The 20,664-nt window shown below is 34.8% G+C and overlaps 1 protein-coding gene across 4 annotated transcripts in view; it reads right to left on the bottom strand.

The window, feature by feature from the left end:
• FAM172A (family with sequence similarity 172 member A) overlaps positions 1-20,664 on the bottom strand; it is a 254,598-nt gene that overhangs the window by 184,229 nt on the left and 49,705 nt on the right. For all 4 annotated transcript variants that reach the window (XM_058044104.1, XM_058044107.1, XM_058044106.1 and 1 more), the window contains 2 exons: positions 16,426-16,491; positions 8,212-8,403 (listed from right to left, as the gene is read on the bottom strand). In XM_058044104.1, coding sequence (XP_057900087.1) covers positions 8,212-8,403; positions 16,426-16,491 — 258 coding nt within the window. The remainder of the gene's footprint in view (positions 1-8,211; positions 8,404-16,425; positions 16,492-20,664) is intronic.

Genomic DNA, 20,664 nt, shown 5'->3' with positions numbered 1-20,664 from the left:
CTGTACTCAGAGATAACCATGAAGCTATGACACTTCCACAGACCCAAATTCTCTAAATCAAAACAACACTGGATTACAACTACACAATTACCACCACCACAAATAATTTTTGCATTTCCAAGTACAATCATACCAGTATGTGTTTACCCATCAATCTTTGAAATTACACACATACAAGGAATTTAAAAGAAACAATAAATGGAAAATCTGTAAAGAAACAGAAAAAGCCCCACTGCAATTTCGGAGCAATTAGAAAGTCACAGTTTCACAGCCACCTTGCCACAGGCATTTCCCCAAAACCACACAGAAATACTTGTATCTTGATGAATGTGAAACTAGTCTATACTTTCTTGCTAATGTTTTGTAACAAATCTGTATGCAGAATAATCTCTACCAAAAATCTATTCCGGTGGTATATATCTCATTCCAATGTAACTTATTAGAAAATACAATGTTGTACTTCTCAAAACATTGGTTATGTACTTGCTAAAGTCTTGTTTAGTTACTGTTGCAGAGTACTGTCTGTGATTTTATTTCCCTTTAGAAAAATAAAAAGTTCAAATAAGTAAATAATTAATGAACAGTAAGAACCTTTTATTCCAAAGCCATTCATGCATTATTCATTGATATTTTTTACAATAGGTATATACTTCACTATGTATGAAAGCACCATTTTTAGAGAGGCTTTGCCTTTAAAAATAGCTGCTTTAATAAAATGATTATATGAAAAAATATTATTAAAAACTCAAAAATTCTCTCCTAAGATCTGAAATTATTAAACACAATAATTGCAAAGCAAGATTAATTTAATTTCAGTGTAAACCTCTTCATCTCTTTAGAAATTAATGATCACATATACAGAATGTCCATATAATGCTATTTAACCTAAATTCTAAACTTACTGAATGTATATTACAATTTAAGCTTATTTATTAAGGCTCAAAGTTGCAAATGTTTTGTTAGCTAAAATGACTACTTGCAGAATAAATGTGTGTGTAGGAAATGAGAAAGCTAGCAAATCTGAAGTTGTATTTTTATATGGAATTTAATCTCCATTCTTACAGTTATTAGACTACATAGACAATAAGACTACAAAATTAATGCACTGTCCTAAGTAGATCACATTACTTTTCAAGCAGATTGATTCTGTAATACTGCATACATTCAAACAAAATCTCATCGTTTGAAAAACAAACAGGAAGGAAAATACAGTAGAAGTGCAAACCTGACCTGTCTCTAATCTTTTCTTTTCAAACCTAGGCTACTCAAGAATCTTCAACTAATTATTCCATTTTATTGATGGCATTTTTCCCAAGGGAAGTTATTTAAAAAGTTTAACCCCTGAGCAAGTCATGGCTTCTCCTGCCTTTGAAAGTGTCAAGTGCATTGATTATAACTGCAGGAAGTGTTACCTTCTACCCAGAGAATCTCACCCTGCACAATCTTAAACACTGTCTCTCTCCCAAAATGGCTTTGATTCAGCAATTCAGACCGCTTCAGCTGATATTAAAGGCAGAAGCACCACAGAAAAGGGATCAGCAGTTAAAACGAAACACAAAGAGGAAAAGGCCCAGATCTTGAATATAGTACCACAAAGCTTGAGAGAAAAGCAGATTTGAAAAAGACATCAGAGTGACTAAAAAAAGAACAACATGACAGAAATTAAACAAGATTTTTATGTTCCCCTTCTATGCATTTAAACTCATCTCAACCTCTATTGAAATTCTGATCATACCCAAACCCCAAGGCTTTTGACATACTTTCAAAAATCCACACCCCTTCTTACTCTTTTTTAAGTCCCCAGAGTCACTGTTGGGTATCCAACAAGTTGAATGGGGGGGAAGGGTCATGGTGTGGAAAGGAAGAATCCTAATATGCATATGATAAAAAAGGCAATTTCAACTCATATTCAACTTTTTTCTTAAAATGATGGTAACTATTTTAAATTTTCACTGTGTGTCCTTAACCTAATACTTATCCAATTAAAAAATGGCTGAAATAGTTTTACTGGAGAAAAAAATAATTTCAAGCCACATTAATCCAATTCTTATCTTGAACAGTGATTTTCTTAGGTCAGTGACAAAGTAAAAGTAAAATAATGCAAAGTGCTACTAGAGTTAAAACACAACAACCAGCAGAATAAAAGAATACAAAGCTATCTCTAAATATCTCTACATTATCAAATTATGTAGCCCGGAAAACTGTAAGAATGTAATATACACAATTAATAAAACAATGGCAAATGTATCTGTGAAAGGATGCAATAAACTCCAAAGAGACTTTTAGAATTTCAAGTGTGGGGTTTTTTTCCAGTTCAGTCATGACAGGGCCAGAAGGTAATGATACATCTGCCATGATGCAACAAGCAGACCTGTCTTCTGTCAAGAGTTGAAATCATAAAGGAATAAGCTGTCGTTAGCAACCCCTCTCCAAACAGTAGAGCTGTCATGTCATTGTTTTCCTCTGTTGGCATGGGGGTTGGTGTGGGTTTATATACCCTGTCAGCTCAGTATTAGTCTAAGCTTTTAACCTTTTCTTGAATTTTTGACTTAATATTTTAACTCCTATACAGCTTATCATGTCTTATTATGTATTTTGTGATCAAATTATATTGTTTTCAACTGTGCAAATTTTCCCTCTTATCTGCTTGGTGACTAGAATTTGAGAGATTATTAACCCTACAAAAAATGTTTTTGAAGTAATTAAATATAGTGCTTTTCAAATTTTATTTCCAGGATGTGGTGGATTTAAAACCAATTAAATGCAACTCATCATTTACATTGTGATCACAATAATACATTGTGATTTGTGTTTATGTTTTTAGAAAGATCTCAAAAGATCATCCAAAAACTTTTAAGTTTACTTAGTATAATTACCACAAAAGCAGGAGTTTTAAACACAGGTTTTCTCTGTTAAACAGGACTTGACAAGCAACATTAGTTCTGTGGTCTAACAGAATGAATAAGTCAAGTATATCACAGTCAGAAAAGAAGCATTTGAAATAAAACAGTATAGCAAATTACTGCCCATTTTAGTGAAAGTCGAAGGTTCAGTAATATATTAGAAAACCCAAAAAAGATTATGATTGCTCTGGCACTGTAACTGACCATTAATAAATAAACTAGGTATTTTAACATCCTTCTGCAACAATACACATAGAAGACATAAAAGGCACATGAATATCAGTATTCTGTGGCAGAACTAATTGCAGAGAAATATCAGTTGTTTTTTTTTCCCGAGAAAGTGTCACTTGCCCTTATTATTGATACTATGCTAAGCTTGTATAAACTGTAAAACCAAACCAAAAAGTATGTTTGTCTAACACGATATTCTATACCTAGAAGTCAGACTGAAAAGTTTTTCAGTGATAATTTTTGGTAGTGTAATTTAAACTTAACATAATTTCTGGCCAACAATATGTAAATATCCACTATTGAAACTGACTGATTTTTATGAAGTGGAAAGAGAAAACACAAGAGTATGTGTTATCATACTAGTTACAAACCATTAAGACTACTAAATCACATAAAATTCATAGTGGGAAAATTTACTGCTGTTACACTGAACGATATTGTTGTTCCATTCAACTGCCTTACAAAACTAATGACATATTACTGCATGCTGACAAAAGTAATAACCCTCACCAATTCTTACTAAATATTGCCAATCTGACAGTTTTGTACAAATGAATGACAATATTTTGACCAAAGAGAACAGAAATTGTAAAAAAATGAAGAGCAAGATAAACACAACAGACAACTGAAGCTGAAAACCATGTTTTACCAGTTATTAAGGAAACATTTCCACAGCTAACACCCATCTGATGCAAAGATTTGGCTTTTTGCTTGTTAATATAAAGTTAGATTTTTAGGTGCTGCTCTATTTCTTCTGAAAAACTCGTCCAGGCTCTTTGAAGAACCTATTTTCCAGCTATATGTCAAGTATCAATTCTCCTTTGAACAATAATAAAAGTATCTAAGATACCTTAATAACTGAATTTTATAGAAGGCAACAATTCTTTGATGGCTTTTAATTTTTCTTTAATAAATAAGTGACAGTTGCTGTGGTTGAACGCATCTCTGAGACCACAGCTATCACCGGTAACAAAGGTACTGAATTTTCAAAGACTCAAAAAAACACCCAGTGTTTCTCTGTACTTATGCAGTAAGCTGATATCCTCTTTGTTCCCCAGAGGAGAGGTATCAAAGACAGTAGTACTCCCAAACTCTTCACCATGTCCAACCAAGGCAAGCTGAGATTCTCCTTCTCCAGTGAACAATCTCCTCTCTAAGTACAACAACTTCAGCTTCTCCTTCTCTAACAAAGTGAACAAGGGAGCACCTCAACAGCCATTATTAAACCAGAACCATAAAATGTTTCATTCTTGACATCCCAAGTATATGACCTCATCATTATATTGAAGAATTTGCCTCTGTCTTTCATCACCTTTCCCTGACACTACTTCAGTTATTGTATGCATGGTTAAACAATAACTGATATGAGAAGACTCTCACTGTACAAACCTGGATTAACCATTTAGGCCAAATATATTACAGGCAGATTAAAATTATTCTTTTAATCTACATTTATTCATTTATATAATTTACAATTATTTTTTTATAAAAAGTGGAATATCTTCAGAGCAGAATTTCAGAATTCTCATTATAAATTGAATAGTCCACTCATTCCCAGGGAGGAGGGACTTGAACTTCAGCCTCTCATGCATCAGACAATGGCTTCTGTCAAAAATCAGTTTTTTGAGAGAAAGTTTCAGTAGAAAATTTCTACTGTAACAAAATAGCAAATCTATGCAGTATTTTTGTACTGTATTTACAGGACATTGACAGTCTCTTTGTTTTAAATATCTTTTTAGTTAGTATTTGTTTTAATTTAGCTTTTGTTACATTCTCACTGCCTTACTAGCATATTTTTCTTCTTCATACTTGTTTTTCTAAAACAGATTTTGTCCTACCACATTTTAATGTATTTACATGTGTTTTCCACATTATGTACAGCTTTCTCCCTCCTTCTTTTTCTACAGTCTGTTCTCTATCTAGTAGCTTATTTGTTCTCTTCATATTCATTCATATTTCAACATTTCTTCTACACTATCAAGTTTGAATTTTCAAATTAACACAATAATGCTATCTCTTCACATAAACCCTTGTCAACTAGTCACAATACCTCTAACACAAAAGACTGAATCTACACAATAGGGCTAGATATAAAACATGGAACAAGAAGCATTACCTACAGGAATTGCACAGATGCAAAGAAAAACATATTTCTAGCTACGTGAATTCCCACCAAGATTTTTCTCTTCGAATCTTTTCTCTGTAACTTGCAGGAATTCCAAAATACTAGAATTTCAAAATACAAAATTTTAAGTCCATACATTGCTCCCTTGCCCCACACATGCTTCAGAAGTGGGGTTTCTTAATTCTTTTTTCCTCAAAAGTGTTGCATCAGAGAGAAATACTTTCTACTCTTCCCTTAACTTCCTGTTTAGAAGTATCAGTTCATCCTGCTCAATCCACTGCTCACTGATAACCCCAGCTGCTACATCCCTGTTTTCAGTTTTTCTAAGAATTGAACTGAGAAGAGAAGCAAAGAAAAAAGCAGAAAAGTTGTGGGATTTGGCCTACTTAGAGGGTAGTTTTTTACTTGTGTGAATTTTTTGTTTTTGAAAAGCAGGTATTTCTGAATTAGCTCCTCCACATAGGACATTCAAGCGCTACTTCTGTAATTCTCAATTTTAATTTTTTTAATTAGAACCTTATCTTCAGCGAATGTTTTAAGCTGGCTGCAATGCCTGCATGTGTTGCTAAGTCACATTAGATCATGGGAATTTTCAAATCCTACATATCATTATCCACTTCAAATTCACATAAGTCTATTAGAAAAAAAAAAATCCATGCTCTCTTGTCACCAGCACTGATGCTTTGGTAAGGTCTGCTGGCTTCATTCAAGAATGAGACCTCTCCTTAGAAGAAACACAGAAAGATCTATGAAAATAATTCCCTCCTTCAATAATGTTGCATGAGGGATTAGCACAATTTTCATTCGGGCTATTTACCATCTAGGCTAGTTATTTGCATTTCGTAAGTGACATGACTAAATCAACTAGAGTTCTGAATACCAGAAATGGATGCAATTTTTACCATTATTTTTATCATATGGAGTCCTTACACTCTACCATAATTTTCTGCATTTAGAAATTTAATTTATAGGATCTGTGTCTGAAGCTGACACAGATACCCCAGCTTGTATCTATATATGTACTCACTTTTTAGTCAAAACCAAATGATTCTAAATACTTTCAGTGGGGTCCAACTTCCATAAAATATTGCCTTATCTAACCAGACACACAACCAATTCCTGGTACAGGGATTACAGGATACAAAACGATAGCAATGCATTTAATGACATAACTGAATTTGACTTAACACAACTGAATACAATCTATTCTTCATTTTGCATGCAAAAAAGTCACTGGAAATAGTAGGTGTCCTAAACATGTAGTACACTTATCAGAATTTTAAGGCGCACAAAAAGGGATAGTAAGTTTTACAGTAACAGGAATTACTGAACTAAAGAGAACTACAAATTTAAAAACCATATTAAGGAAAACTCAAAGATAAGAGCATAAAGTTTGACGTACCATTGTTATTCAATTATTACATTTTTGTAAAAACATTTTCTCACCCAAGAACTGGGACTTATCTTGTATTGTTTTTTTAAGAAGCATTCAAAATGTGGAGATAAATAGTCTGGTTTTAAGTATAACAGCCATTTGAGAAAACAGAGGTTTGATCTCTGTCATACTGGCACACATCACTGCACAAAATAAATAAAAATAACAAAAGAGAAAAAAAATCTCCTCAACTAGAAATGATGGTTTAAAATGATCTGTTAAATAAGTGTTAGTATCCCAGTTTGAAATACTCAGTCTCTCATTTTGCCCAAGACAGCAGCACCTCTAAGAACGAACAAAAACGCAAACATGTAAGCACTGTACAAAAACTGAAGTAGCTACAGCTATTTGGGTTTCTTGGGAAATGTTTTGGAACCAGCACTAGAAGTCCCATACTGGACCTACCATACTGGACCTACTGTACTGCACTCAATAATCCTGAGGTACTTTTTGCTCTGTCTCTATCTGAATCATGATTTAAATTAATGAAAAACTTAATATTAGGAAAAGATAAGCCTCACTTTCACAGGGCTAGGTTTCTTTTTCTCATGAAGTATAGTCTGGCGCTTTGATAGTGAGTAAAACAAACAAAAAATAACTTAATGGCCTAATGTTTTTATATGTTGTCTTTCTTTGTTTTATTGAAAAAAAAGCACCATTTTTAATCCTGAATACTTTAAAGACAGCTGCAAAAATTATCCATCAACCACAAAAATTAATCACTTAGCAAAATATGTAACAGTAACAATGACAACACTGATATTTGGAGAAGAATATTAGCTTAACTTGGCAAATATAATACAAACAATGAGTCCTAAAAAAGCTCTTCTAATGTTTACTACTAAGTAAGTTTCCTTTAGGCAGTAGGGCACATATGATTAATTACTCCTGCAATGTTCCAATGACAAAAACATAACACAAACTGTCCACTGTCTCTCAAACAGATTTAACAAAATAGTGTCAACAACATGTGAATGTCTTCAATTGTCAAATATTGATAAGTAAATACCAGAATGAGCTAGTATTTAGTGCAACTCTGAAAAAGACAGTATCTTCAATAAATTCAGTACAAGCCCAGTAAAAACAATGCGTGTTATCATGAAAGCTCATGTTACCATTAGATTACAGCAGTCATTGAGCAATAATATGTACAAATTAAATTAAATATAAAAGAAAACAATCTAAATTGTAACAAATTTCTGCAGTGTCTCCTGCTGCATTGCATAACCTACTAAGGACTCTTGTCATAGTATCTGCCATATTAAACTACATGGCATGCCCAACACAGCAATGACACGCAACTAAATTTTATTTTGCTGCAAGACAGGAACTTGATTCCACCAGAAGAAAGTTCCAACAAAACAAAAAAGGTATTCCCATCACAAATACAATGATCACACAGCAACATATAGAATACTGATTAAAAAATTAAAACACCACAGGTTCACAGTTCTTCATGCACAGGCACACATGTGCACATCCACCGCACACATTTTGCATCTTGAACTTTCACTTACCTCAATAGCTCTCTTTATATATGGTATCTGTGTCCCACTGTCCAGATCTTCATTAATTATAAGTCTCCTAGCCCATTGACCAGCTCTGACAACGCCATTACCATGAATTAGGACCAACAGCTTGTCAGGATTTACTAATGCATCTTCACTCATAAAGATAAAGCTCTTTGGTTCAGTCTCAATTGCATCAACCTGCAATTCCAGACAACACACATTTTAATGCATCAATATAATTCTTTGAAAGAAAACTGTTAGTTACAAAGTTATCTACCAAATTTTATAAAAACATTCACCATTAAACAACCATTTCAATGCATGTGTGCCCAGGACTAAATAAAAATAAAGCAAAATATGCAACATAACTTTGAAACACATAAACATACCAAATTTTAGAACAGCAATCCAAGGGACATTTAAAATTAAGAAAAGGGGTAAAAGGTGTGCTAAAGCTTTGAAACATCAGTTGTTTACAAAAATTATAGGAAAGGAAGAAAGTCCATAAATGAGCAATTGAGGGTGGCAAGAAGGAAGGGAGTGAGTAATTTCTCATCTCTGATATGCCTGAAGCAACAAAAAGTTCTTATATAATAAGAAAAAAAAAATCCTGGAGAGTTCCAAATCAGCCATCTCAACGTACATACTCGATAAGCTACATATAGGAACCAGTACTGTAAATTTGTCTGTTACAAATTTAATAGGACAGCTCTATTAAAATATACAAATCCCATTTGGTTCTAAATAACAGCTTCATTAATAGTCCTCTGTACCAGGGTCAATGCTTAGCTACTTTGCGGTAGGAAGAGACCAACCAACAATTAGCCTTGATATTCAGCAAATTGCAATCTAATAGCACATTTTGTCTTTAAAGAGAATAAAGCAGCACTTTTTGTTCAATACAAACTAAAGTTTTTACACGTGGTTTAGCAACCCTGTCTCAAGACAAAAGAACTGTCCTGATGTAAACACCATGAGGGCAAAACAAATCCTCATGTTCTCAAACCTACTTCTTCTCCTTCTACTATATGAATACACAGAACAGCAAGAACAAAACAGGCACATCTCCCCCTCCTACTATACTCCACACCCCTCCACCCCCACAGCCTAAAACTGTCCAGCTGCTAGGAACACTGCAACAGAGAAGAAACACAGATCAGGTTATGATCCCCATGCTGAGAAAGAAGGAATTGGCTATTTGGATTAGTTTTGGTAGTTTTTTCTCATATATATGGGTACGTATTCTTAACTACCCTTATAGTAGGAAAAATTAATTCTGCATGCATCTTCAGACTTTTTTAATGTAAGCCCTACAAAACGTTTTTTTCAATGAAGTCAATGAGGCCACTTAAACAAAATAAATTTGCAAATGAAAGAATAGTCATGTCTCTCTTCAGTATTTGCCATCACACTGAAGACCTTATTCTCCTGCTCCAAAATAAAGTAACATCTCACATGCCTCAGGGTTTGCACAGGAAATGTACTCACTTTCTCTCACACTGTGCAAAAATAGAAAATATGATAAAGAGTATGTTCTATTGAAAACACTGGGGCTACAGTAAGATCATGCTGCTGCTTCTGAAATAGCAGTACTGACACCTTAAAAGGTGAAACAGATCAGGTAAAAAGTCAGCCAACACTGAATCTCAGATAGTATCTGGAAATATGTAATTGACTTCTACCCACAAAGTGAATATTTACAACACTACACTTGGGGAAAAAAAAAAAGTGAATTTTGCTTTTCAGACTAATAGGTTTAGTTTAGTAGGTTTTAGCACTTATATCACTTATATTATAAGTGCCAAAGTTTATACTGTAGTGTGTAGGAATTAATAGCACTTAGTGGTCATATGTACTAGAAGATACAGCTAGTTACCACTTCTGCAAATAAGTTAATTTTAAAAAACAGCAAAAAATATCTACAAGGATCATAAAAAAATAATTTTTAGTCTTTTCCCAAAACTAAACATAGTTAGAGACTTTTTGTTGAGCTAATTTACCTTCAAACAGCAGTAATTTATTAGATCCAGCTTTCACTAAAGAATCCATGTAAATATCACTCCCATACACAATCTTACTTTACTGACAGATCAACATGGAGCACCATTTAATGCCAGACACATGGAGACCACATAAAATACTTTACAATTATTAGCCACTTGTTCTTCTAGACCTACTCAATGTCACTGATTTCTGGTCACTTAAATCTAAAGTGAATAAATACAGGAAATTTTTTTTTAGATTAGTTTAACAATTTGATTCAACATTATTATTTACAGGTGAAAATAATTCCAGTAATCTGTAGCTAGGCATGCCAAACCTATCCAAATTATAATGACAATTTACTGTTTAAAACTACAGTTTCATTTTGTTTTTCTTGGACTTTTTTCTCAATGCATAATAATTCTTTAAAGTTTATGAATGTAGGCAGCTATTATAAGATCTCTACATATATTATGAGAGTCTTAATGTTTTTAAACAGTGAACTGCCTTTTTCCGATAATTTCTGTCTCAAATGAGTTTTCCCCTACACAGTAGTACCAGTCAATAAAATATTTCAGCAGCACACTAGTTAGTATTATGCACAGCTGCTGTGAATATACAGACACTTGAAATCTACTCTTATTGTCATCCACACTACGACATCAACAATTAGCCTTCACTAACCCAAGATCTATGAGAGCTGACAGGGTTCCAGGAGCAGGAGTCTTTATTCTATATATTGGAGTTTTAGAAGATTGAATGTTGAAAAGGGAAGAAAATCCATAAGTACTTTTCTTCCACAATTATTTTTCTTACTAAGTATTTTTCTTATTTCAGTTGAGAAACATGACAAAAATTATGAGCCTTGAGCCTACAAAGTAGGTATAAAGTGTAGCTGGAGGAAGAACATGGCAAATAAGTGGAATTGAAACTGATAAGACTCAAAAAAGATTGTGAGAATTGTGAGCAGCTGATGGAGAGAAAAATCTGCTCATTTGCTTCCCAAGATGAAAAGTCGTCTTCTGTGTGTTTCACCATAAACCCCTCTAAGTTGCTTTAGTTAAAGTCTTCACAGTATTGAGAATCCTGATTTAGAATTTTTCAATCAAAAATGTAAAACTAAGAAATAATTCTTCTATGAACTTTTACCTATTGAAGTGAAAGTGGAAAGCACTGATAACTGAGAAGATTCTATGAAGTGAGACATTTCAGTGCCATTGCCAACTAAACATGTGTCCTGTTTTCAGCTAGGATAGAGTGAATTTCTTCTCAGCGGCTGATAAAATGCAGTGTTTTGGCTTCAGAACAAGAATGGTATTGATAACACTTAGGTATAACACTGATATTTTGGTTTTCTGCTAAGTTGTGTTTATCCAAAATCAAGGACTTCCCTTTCCTTGTCTCATGCTCTGCTAGTGAAAAGGTATGCAAAATAAACTTGGAGGGAGCACAGCTGGGACAGGTGCCCTGAAATGGCAAAGGAATATTCCACACCCCAGAATACCATGTCCAGGATATAAAATGTAAACTAGGGGAAGTTACCTAGAAGCGTGGCCAATCTGGGTTCGGGAATCTGGAATCTGGCATCTGGCATTGCACATCACTCTTTTTTTGTGTGTTATTTTTATCATTTACCATTATCGCTGTATTTTACTTCACTTTAGGTTATTAAACTGTTTTTATCTCAGCTAACAAGTTTTATTTTGATTCTCCTCCCCATTCCACTGGTGTTCAGAGAAGTAAAAGGAGGGTTGAGCAAGCAGCTGCACGGTGCTTAATTTCCAGCCAGGCTTAAAACCACTACATGTTACTAATTATTTAAACTTCCATCTCAGGCTTCCCTAGAAGCTGTTAAAGATGCAGTTAATTTAGAAGCACACTCCACTTGCCCTCAACAGCTAAAGAAGAGCAAAGATCAATCACTGATTATGACACTAAAACTAGAGAAATACAAATACTCCATCTGGCTAAAAAAATTGTCGTCTTCTTTTTACTACTAACATAACCTTCAATGGAGAGCAAAATAAAACTTTAGAAGCAGTAACTGAATGGCCTCTCCCTTAATATGAGACTGTTTATTAAAATGTTCATGTCCAGTAGTACTTGTTGAACATTATTAGAAGTACAGTGCTTTACAGTAACAATAGTTCAACATGGATCTTGGCCTCCCTGTGTAGGAAAAAATGTTCAGAATTGTTCAGTAGAAGATGCAGGCATAATACAACATTGGGCAAGCTCTCCTAAACTGCCAACTGGTCTCACTTTCGTATCTGACACCACATTAATTAATTTTTGTATCCCAAACTCAAGTTGCCACCTAAGAAAGCAAAACAACAACAGCAAGTTTGACTTTACACACAATGTTGAAATTACGGAAGATAAAACGCCATCATACTAAACCTTTGAAACTAACATTTCCATTCCCTACTAAAATCATGCTGAAAAAAAGCCCACTCCACCTAACAGAGTCCTGAAACACATTTCAAATACTCAAAACTCACAGGACTGCCAGCTTCATTATCAGCTGACAGAAAAAGGAAAACCAATACAACAACTTTCTGATCACCTATGATGAAATTAAAAGAAAAAAGTTTTTTGTACTCATCTCAAAAATACGCACATAAAAAAGTTGTGTGTATATATATATATATATGTATGTGTGCGTGTGTGTATATATACACACACATGAGCCATCTTGGTCAGACCAAGGTCCAGGGTCCTGTTTCTACAACTAGCAGATTGTATAGAGGAACAGTAAAAACAGTGGTTACAGAGTGATTCTTGCCTGGCTTTGACAGCTGGTAACTTTGGAACCTTGAAGCCACAGTTTATATAACTGGGCATGCACATTAAACAGTTCAAGGCACCTATCCCACCTTAATATTGTCAAATGGTTTTTTTGACTGCATTTATACCTCTCTCCTTGGTAGTATTCTGTGGCAATGAGTTCCACAATATAATTGGGACATATATGAAATAATACTGTCTCTTTCAGTAGAGATCTCCTGCCTGATAATTTAAACTTGATGCCCCTTAGGTTCTCTATTATGAAAAAAGCAAAAACCCATTTCCTATTCATCTTCCCTTCACCTTTCATGATTTTATAGATTTGTCATATTCCTTCCTCAGCCATCTATTTTCCAAGCTAAAGAATCTTTGTTTAATCTTTCTTTGTCTGAAAAGAATTTCACGCCTGTGATCATCCTTGCAACCCTCCTCTGTATTTCTTTTTAATTCTTCATATCCTTTTTGATATGGTGTCCAGACTTCATGCAGTGTTTAACATGAGGGCCCATATAATGAGTGGAATGACGATGTTTTTCTGTTTTGTTCTCGATACCTCATAATTCCTAACATCCTATTTGCTTTGAGGGTTTTTGACTGCCATTGAGCACTCACTGATGTTCTCAGAGAACTACTCACAATCACTCCAAGCTCTTTCCTGAGTTGTAATTTAGAGGCCACTGTTGTGTTTACAGTTTGAGTTATCTTCCCCATAATTTCATATTTACCAGACTTCAATATCCTGTCATTTAATCATCCAGTTATTCAGCATGAATAAATAATTTCCCAAGTCATCATAATCAGCTTTAGATTTAACTATCCCAAATAATTTTAGAAAAAAATCAGATAAGTTTGTTAGCTTGTATTAATTCCTTTTTTCTTTTTGCTTACAGCTATGTCAGCTCTTAACAGCATTTACCTGGTAACAGTTTATTTCATCTGTAAAATATGAACACCTTTCTCCCTTTCTAACCAATTAACTTTAAAGGAGAATACCTTCTCCTGTGCTTTTAAAAAGCATCTGTTGACAGTTCACTGGAAATATCTGTACTCTTTTACTGACAAGATTTTTCTTCTCCATGTGATCTCTGACTCCTGCAATGAGTTCTGGATTTTTTAAAAATAAACCTGTACTAATTTTCCCTATTATTATTATTATTATTATTATTACTACTTCAGCAGTAAGTTAAACATAAATGGGCTGTTCTGCAGCTTCATTTTTGATTTCCTATAGAATCCTAGGTTTCAAAAAAATCTCATCCTGGAATTTGTTTATTGTACAATATATTAACTTGTCCTCAGGTCTCCTCTATTGATATGACAAATTTCAGACAGCTGCTCAGAATTATATCCTGTTTAGGATAGTTAAGTGTGTGGAAATTGGACAAGTAGTATTGGAATTAATTATGTTAGTTTTTCTCATTTGACCTTGGTATTCATTTTAGCTGCTGACCTTATTCATTCATCTACTGACCTTATCAGCTCTCTTTTATTATGAGTCTTTACAACTCTAACACAATCCTCAAATTTGTTTTTTCTGAATTTCCTGTAACTTACCAATACTTATACTCTCTTCCATTCTCATCCTAAAAGCTGTTTTATTACTTTTACTAGTTTCCTTTACTAGTTTCACCTAGAGGGTTCTGTGTCCTTACTTGGGAATCTGTCAGTGGTGATTTAAACCTAGCTTTTACGCAGCTTTAATTTTTCAACTTCCAGATATTTTGTTTCAATTTTTCACTTTTGTATATGCCTTCATAACTTACTTTTGATGGTGAGGGCTGGCTACACATAACAGCCATTCCTGAAGAACTGTACTTGTACCTCATGAGATTTTTTTCCACAACACCCACAATTAGACACCTACAGATTTTGTGCTTTCCTATTTTGCTCCAAAATGCAATTAAATTATGACACTTCACAGAAGTTGAAAGTAATACATTTGAGAATAGCTTAACTGTATTACTGAACAACTGTATCCATTGTCACTACACAATTTCTAAATCAAGTAAAGAGATAAATCCAAAAGTGGGAACTCGCCAGGACCACTTGTCTTCCAAGCCAAGAAACCTGAACCTTAGAGCCACACAGATGAATCACCACAGGTGTGACATAGGTGATGGAGGTGCTGTAACACTTATCCCAAGTTTCTTCATCTTCATGCTTGGGAGCTAATTGATCAGCTTTACCATTGCCCTACTTACATGCATATTCTTCATATTATTTCTTAGGAATCAAAGAAAGTTCTACAGCCTTAAAATGCAGATTCGAAGTTTATAAAAGACAGCTTCACAGTGTCACTGATGAACTGTGACTTGGCTTGAGAAGTTTTTTGATACATTATATTTCTGGAAGTACTTTTTGGACCAAAACTTCACCAAGAAAGAAAATCCGCCAAAAAGGTGGAGATCGTAACTAGCACTGCACCAGGCAGACTGTCATGATGAACCCAATCCTATGTCTGTCTACACAGAAAAATCTGAAGTGGGGAAATGGTATCTCAGTCTTCGCTCGCAGGGCATTGGTGCAAGCACCAGGCTTTTGGATATTGCCCTTAGATTTCTCTGTGAACCTTGTAGCTCAGCTCCTTCTGCTGTGACCACGACACACTGAAAAAGTCCTTCTAGGAAACTACAAGTATTTTGGTCAGGTCATCAAAACATTCCCTAAGCAACATTCAGGGAATGGAAATGGGAATAGTGAAATCTTACAGAACTGTTAAGGCAAAAGACCTTTTCCTTCCATAGCCTAAACAGGTTTTCCTTGACTGAATATGAAGGTTCCTCTGAGAATGACAGCAATTCAAAAGATTTCAAAGAGCATAGGAATAATCCTTCATAATGATGGAAAATCTACATAGTGCTGTCACACTCCAGTCTCCCCTGCGCTCTCCAATATAAAAATACCTGAACATCATCATATCACATCACATATATTTATAAACACACTGATATGTGGGGGAGCACTTAATCTTTTCCAAGGGTTGATTAAATATTTTCACTAAGTGACAAAAGCACTTTATATTACATGCATATTACAAATTACTGAAAAAGCATTTTTTAAAAAGTGACTTTGAGTATTTTACTGATATTGAATGTGAATGTAGTCTTCTGCCTGCAAAGACCCTTCTGTTCTCTACATCTGCAGACATCTCAAAATACTCACAAATACTTTTCAGAAAGCTTATAGTGGTCCTATTAAAAGCACCACATTTTGAAAATTCTGGTATGTGGTAAGGTAAGGAAGGCTCAGTTGGAGAAATCAAACACATGAGAAATGAGGTGGAACCACATCTCTAGATGCATACACATGCAAAACACAAAGGCGGTGTCCTGAAACAATGCCCTGCACAGAGTCCTGGCACACCTTGTCTTTATATGAAAATGGGATCACAGGCTATGCTGGGTACAGATTCAAAAAAACTATGTCCTTGGAAAAATAAATTATACTTACTGGAAGAGTTACTTTCTTCAAGTGGCATTCGTTCTGCAGTAGGTCATAAACGTATTTAGTAATGATCTGGAAGAAAAGAAAAAATTAGAATGCCACCAGACACTAAAACATGTACAATAATGACATATGCAGGAAGACAACTTAAAGGCTAATTGGTTAAACTTCTAAGACTTGTATACGTTTTGCAACTTTCCTGAATCCTCTACCGTAAAACTAATTATAGAATTTGGAGCTTAGACTTAAAATTCTCTCTACTTTCACTGAAAAGACTTCTTGCCAGTACAATGGAAGGGTAACTGTACTTGTGAATCCATCATGCACTACTGTGTGCACAATTTGGTGAATAACAACCTCAAAACTAAGGTTTATAACCAATTAATATATACTCGGGGGGGTAGAAGAAAGGCTCTCTTTGAAAGAAATACTTTTAAAGCATTTTGTCTACTAGGAGATTTCTGGAATTCTCTCCCGTCCACGTTCACTTCATGATTTAGATGGAAAGCAGATTTGTAGCCACCCTCAGCTAAGTTACTTTGCCCTTTCTACATACTGAACAGGGGAGGTATGGATCAAAGATTGCTGAATAGAAGAAAACCCCATACAGACTGCCCACTATGCAGGAGTTTACATCTGTTTTCTCCATATAGGAATAAAATTGAAATTTCAATCCTGAAACTAAAGAAAGGAACATTTCAGAAAGGAACAAAATTAAGAAAGAAAAAAACCAAAATCAAAACAAAACACCAAAAAAAGCCCACAAACAAAAAATCACCAAACAAACAAAAACAACATAAAAACCCAAACAAAACCACAAAACCAAAACAAACCAAAACCCACCAGAAAACAAGAAAGTTACAAAACCCACAAGCCACACAAAAATCAATCTTGTTGCACAAAAGACTTGCCCTCTTGAATGTAACAAAGTTATTCACATTTCAAATTCTTACCTCCTATCTAGGGACATTTTTTTTCTGCCCTTACATATTCTAAGAAAAATGGAGATGCAGATTAAGTACTTTCTAACTATAATTAATTTGGGAATTAAACTGAGGAACAAACAGGTACTTCATCCATTTGAGGCTGTAAAAATGGTGTGGACGTTACTGCCTGGATTTCAATGGCTATAAGAGTTTGAAAAAAAAAAGGCAAATTACAGAGGTAAAATAAAGAATTCATTTTAAGAGGCTGAAATGGTGCTTGCCTTCTCTTTAAAGCTTAGGGAACAGTATTTAAATTCCAGACAGGACAAGGTCTAAGTCTCAGAATATTAATACAAGAATATCTGGGTACAAAGCCAGATGGTATTCTTTAGATTAACACCTCAAGGCCACAACTACATCACAGATACATCTGAATCCACAGTATATTAAGCCCCAACAGAAGTATCACTGTACAAAGGTTTAAAGTGATGGCATCTTAACTACACACTATCATCCAAGCAAGTAGAAGCCAGGGTGTCATAAACTTCAAATTAAATTTTCCAAATGCACAATTACAAAAGGAAATTTCAACAAAGTCCAAAAGTTTTTATTATGTTAATGTGAGGAACCATAATATGCAAATGTTTGGAACACATATGAACAAACTGGAAGTGCTGATGAAAGCTGATTAAAAATGTTGTTATATGCTCCTCCTTTCCTCTCTCTAAAACCCAAAATCTTCATTAGGATTATACAAATTCTTTCTGATCCTGCTCAAATACATTTATTGATAGACTTATGTTCAAAAAACTTTATGGTTTACAGATTATCAGTCCTTCTGAACATTATTATCTACACAGAAACTGCATTTGGAGACGGAATTCAGCTGTGAGCGATGAGTTGATTTAAGACATGTTTATCCCCAAAGCAGTATGCTTGGAACATGCATACAGTGTAATTTTACCTTCAGGGGCAAACTTTTTATGGTTCACCGAAATCGACTGCAGTGTAACACCAACAAGAAAGCAGTTAAGTTCCTGCAGTCTCAAAGGCTAATGTTGTACCGACATTAAAGTGAGCATAATGATAACACTGACTACAACATAGACATTTTGGCTTTAACTCTCAATTTAGGCCTCTACTCACTGTTAAAATGACTAAAAGAAAACTTGGAAGATAAAAACTCCTATGCAGAAAATATACTTTAACCACTTGTGAAAGTCTACCCTTTTTACATCTGTTTGCATCTATTTCTTCTATTCTCTCTCATTTATTTAGGCTGTGTGTCTTCAGAGCAGAAATAAACCTTTACTCATTTTTTCCACAGCCCATCTCAATGGGGTAGTCATTCTAACTGACGCTTTATGCACTACCCTAATAAAATAAATAAACAATAAAGCGCAATACAGCCTTAAAAACAGGAGTGTTCAATCAGTAGAACACTCTAGTGTGCTAAAGACTTAACCTAATGAATGCTTTCAATAAAAGCAAACACAAATAAAGATACAGGAGGAGAAGGCTCACATGCAAAGTCTGAGATTATCATCTTCAGACAGCTCAGCACCTGGATGGTCTGCATTGCCCAGGGAGATTTCAGGAAAAAATTCCATTGAAAAAACCCTCAAACAAACCCCAAATACTGCCCCAATCTATATATATATATATGTATGTATGTATATGTGAATGTGTGTGTGTGTGTGTGTGTGTGTGTGTGTGTGTGTGTGTGTGTGTGCATGTATGCAGCCACGGAAGGGGCTGAAGGCTTTTTTGCAGTAGATCAACACGTTTAGGGCTATCCTAGCAATGGCTGGTACACTATCAGTCTTAAATGATGGAAACTGATACACAAGATTTCTTGAAGTGCCATCCAAGTCCAAAATTTTCTTGATTTGAAAACATCACTAATGGCCAGACTTCCTGCATTCTACCATAGATGTGTCTAGAAAACTTGACAAAATTCAGTCCTGCCTAGGAAAATCTAGCAAAATTCTGTCTTATTTAGGAATATGGCAGCAAGTACAGCAAGTGCCATACATCCAATACTATCGGTGGATTTTTATGCTTTTACAAGCTTCTTCTGATTTTATGGCTGATGACTTTTTAAAAAAAATTATTAAAAAATCTTTTGTACAGGAAGCAAAAAAAAAAAGCAAACAGTGTGACTATTTTCTGTACAGAACTAGTTAGACTAACTATTTGAAATCTATACAATTTATATAGCCACAACCTCTCTAAGTAGCAATATTATCTTGTGCATGCTGGTGTTCTACATTTGACATCTGAAAACTATTGTAGAAACTACTGTAGAATGTTGAGAAGTGTCTTTTGATTTCTTGCATGAGTAGGTGGTTCTGGTTACACTCTATGAACTCTCCTGGACTAATTATCACTCAGTCTGCTCATCACTGCAGGTATATAGAGACAGAGGCTGATCAACTCAGTCCTGCATCAATAAATCCTCTGAACTATCAAGCAACAAATTGCTCAGATCCAGACATTCTCAGTGCAAACTGTAACACTTACTAGAGAGTACTACTCATGCTAGTCATGCTAACCTGGGATAGCTGCACTTTTTCTAAGGCTCTTGAAACTGGTTAGGTGTGCCAAAGCTGTAAGCAGTATACTGCACTGTAATTCAAGGTAATAAGGTGGCTGGAGAGCAGGCATCATCACTGTGTCCAAGACTGCAAAGAAAAAAGAACCAACAGTAAGACCTGCCCACAGTGTATGAAATTAATTGCCTGATAAATGGAGAAGAAACTGGCAGTTCTGTATTTCTTCTATGAGATACTGAAATCTTCCACCTCACATTAGAGTATTTCTCTAACTCATTCACATCCAAGTGCTGTCTATCAGGAAAATACATCCCAAATAAGACAAATATCTGAAATTAAAGCTATCAAAGTGTTCTTACTGACTGTTGAGTGAACTGGAACAAGGAAAAAAACAAACAACACAAATATCAAAAAATTCCATGCCTCTCACACCTATTCTGATAGCAAGGGAGAAATCCTGTCCAGCCATGGAAAGCCTAACATTTCAACTGTCCAAAAAAAGGTTGCACTCAAGCTGCGCGATAGAGGAAATTTTCTTCCCAGAACAAAGCAGTCTCCTCTGGAAGGAAACTACATTGCTTGCATTTTAAATTGCTCTCATTGAGCAGAGGAGCCCGTATTCTGCTTTCCCTAAGCCTGAGAAACTTCTGCCCTAAATGAAATCACAGCTATTCTAATTTTGTTGCACTAAAAAAATTCCCATAATGAAGGCAAGCTGATGAGAGCAGGGACCACAGCTGACTAGAACACATACTGAGCACTAA

The sequence above is a fragment of the Melospiza georgiana genome, chromosome Z (genome assembly GCF_028018845.1).
Source record: "Melospiza georgiana isolate bMelGeo1 chromosome Z, bMelGeo1.pri, whole genome shotgun sequence".
Taxonomy (NCBI): Eukaryota; Metazoa; Chordata; class Aves; order Passeriformes; family Passerellidae; genus Melospiza; species Melospiza georgiana.
Note: the sequence above shows the minus strand (reverse complement) of the source record. Positions and strands in the feature narration are given on the sequence as shown.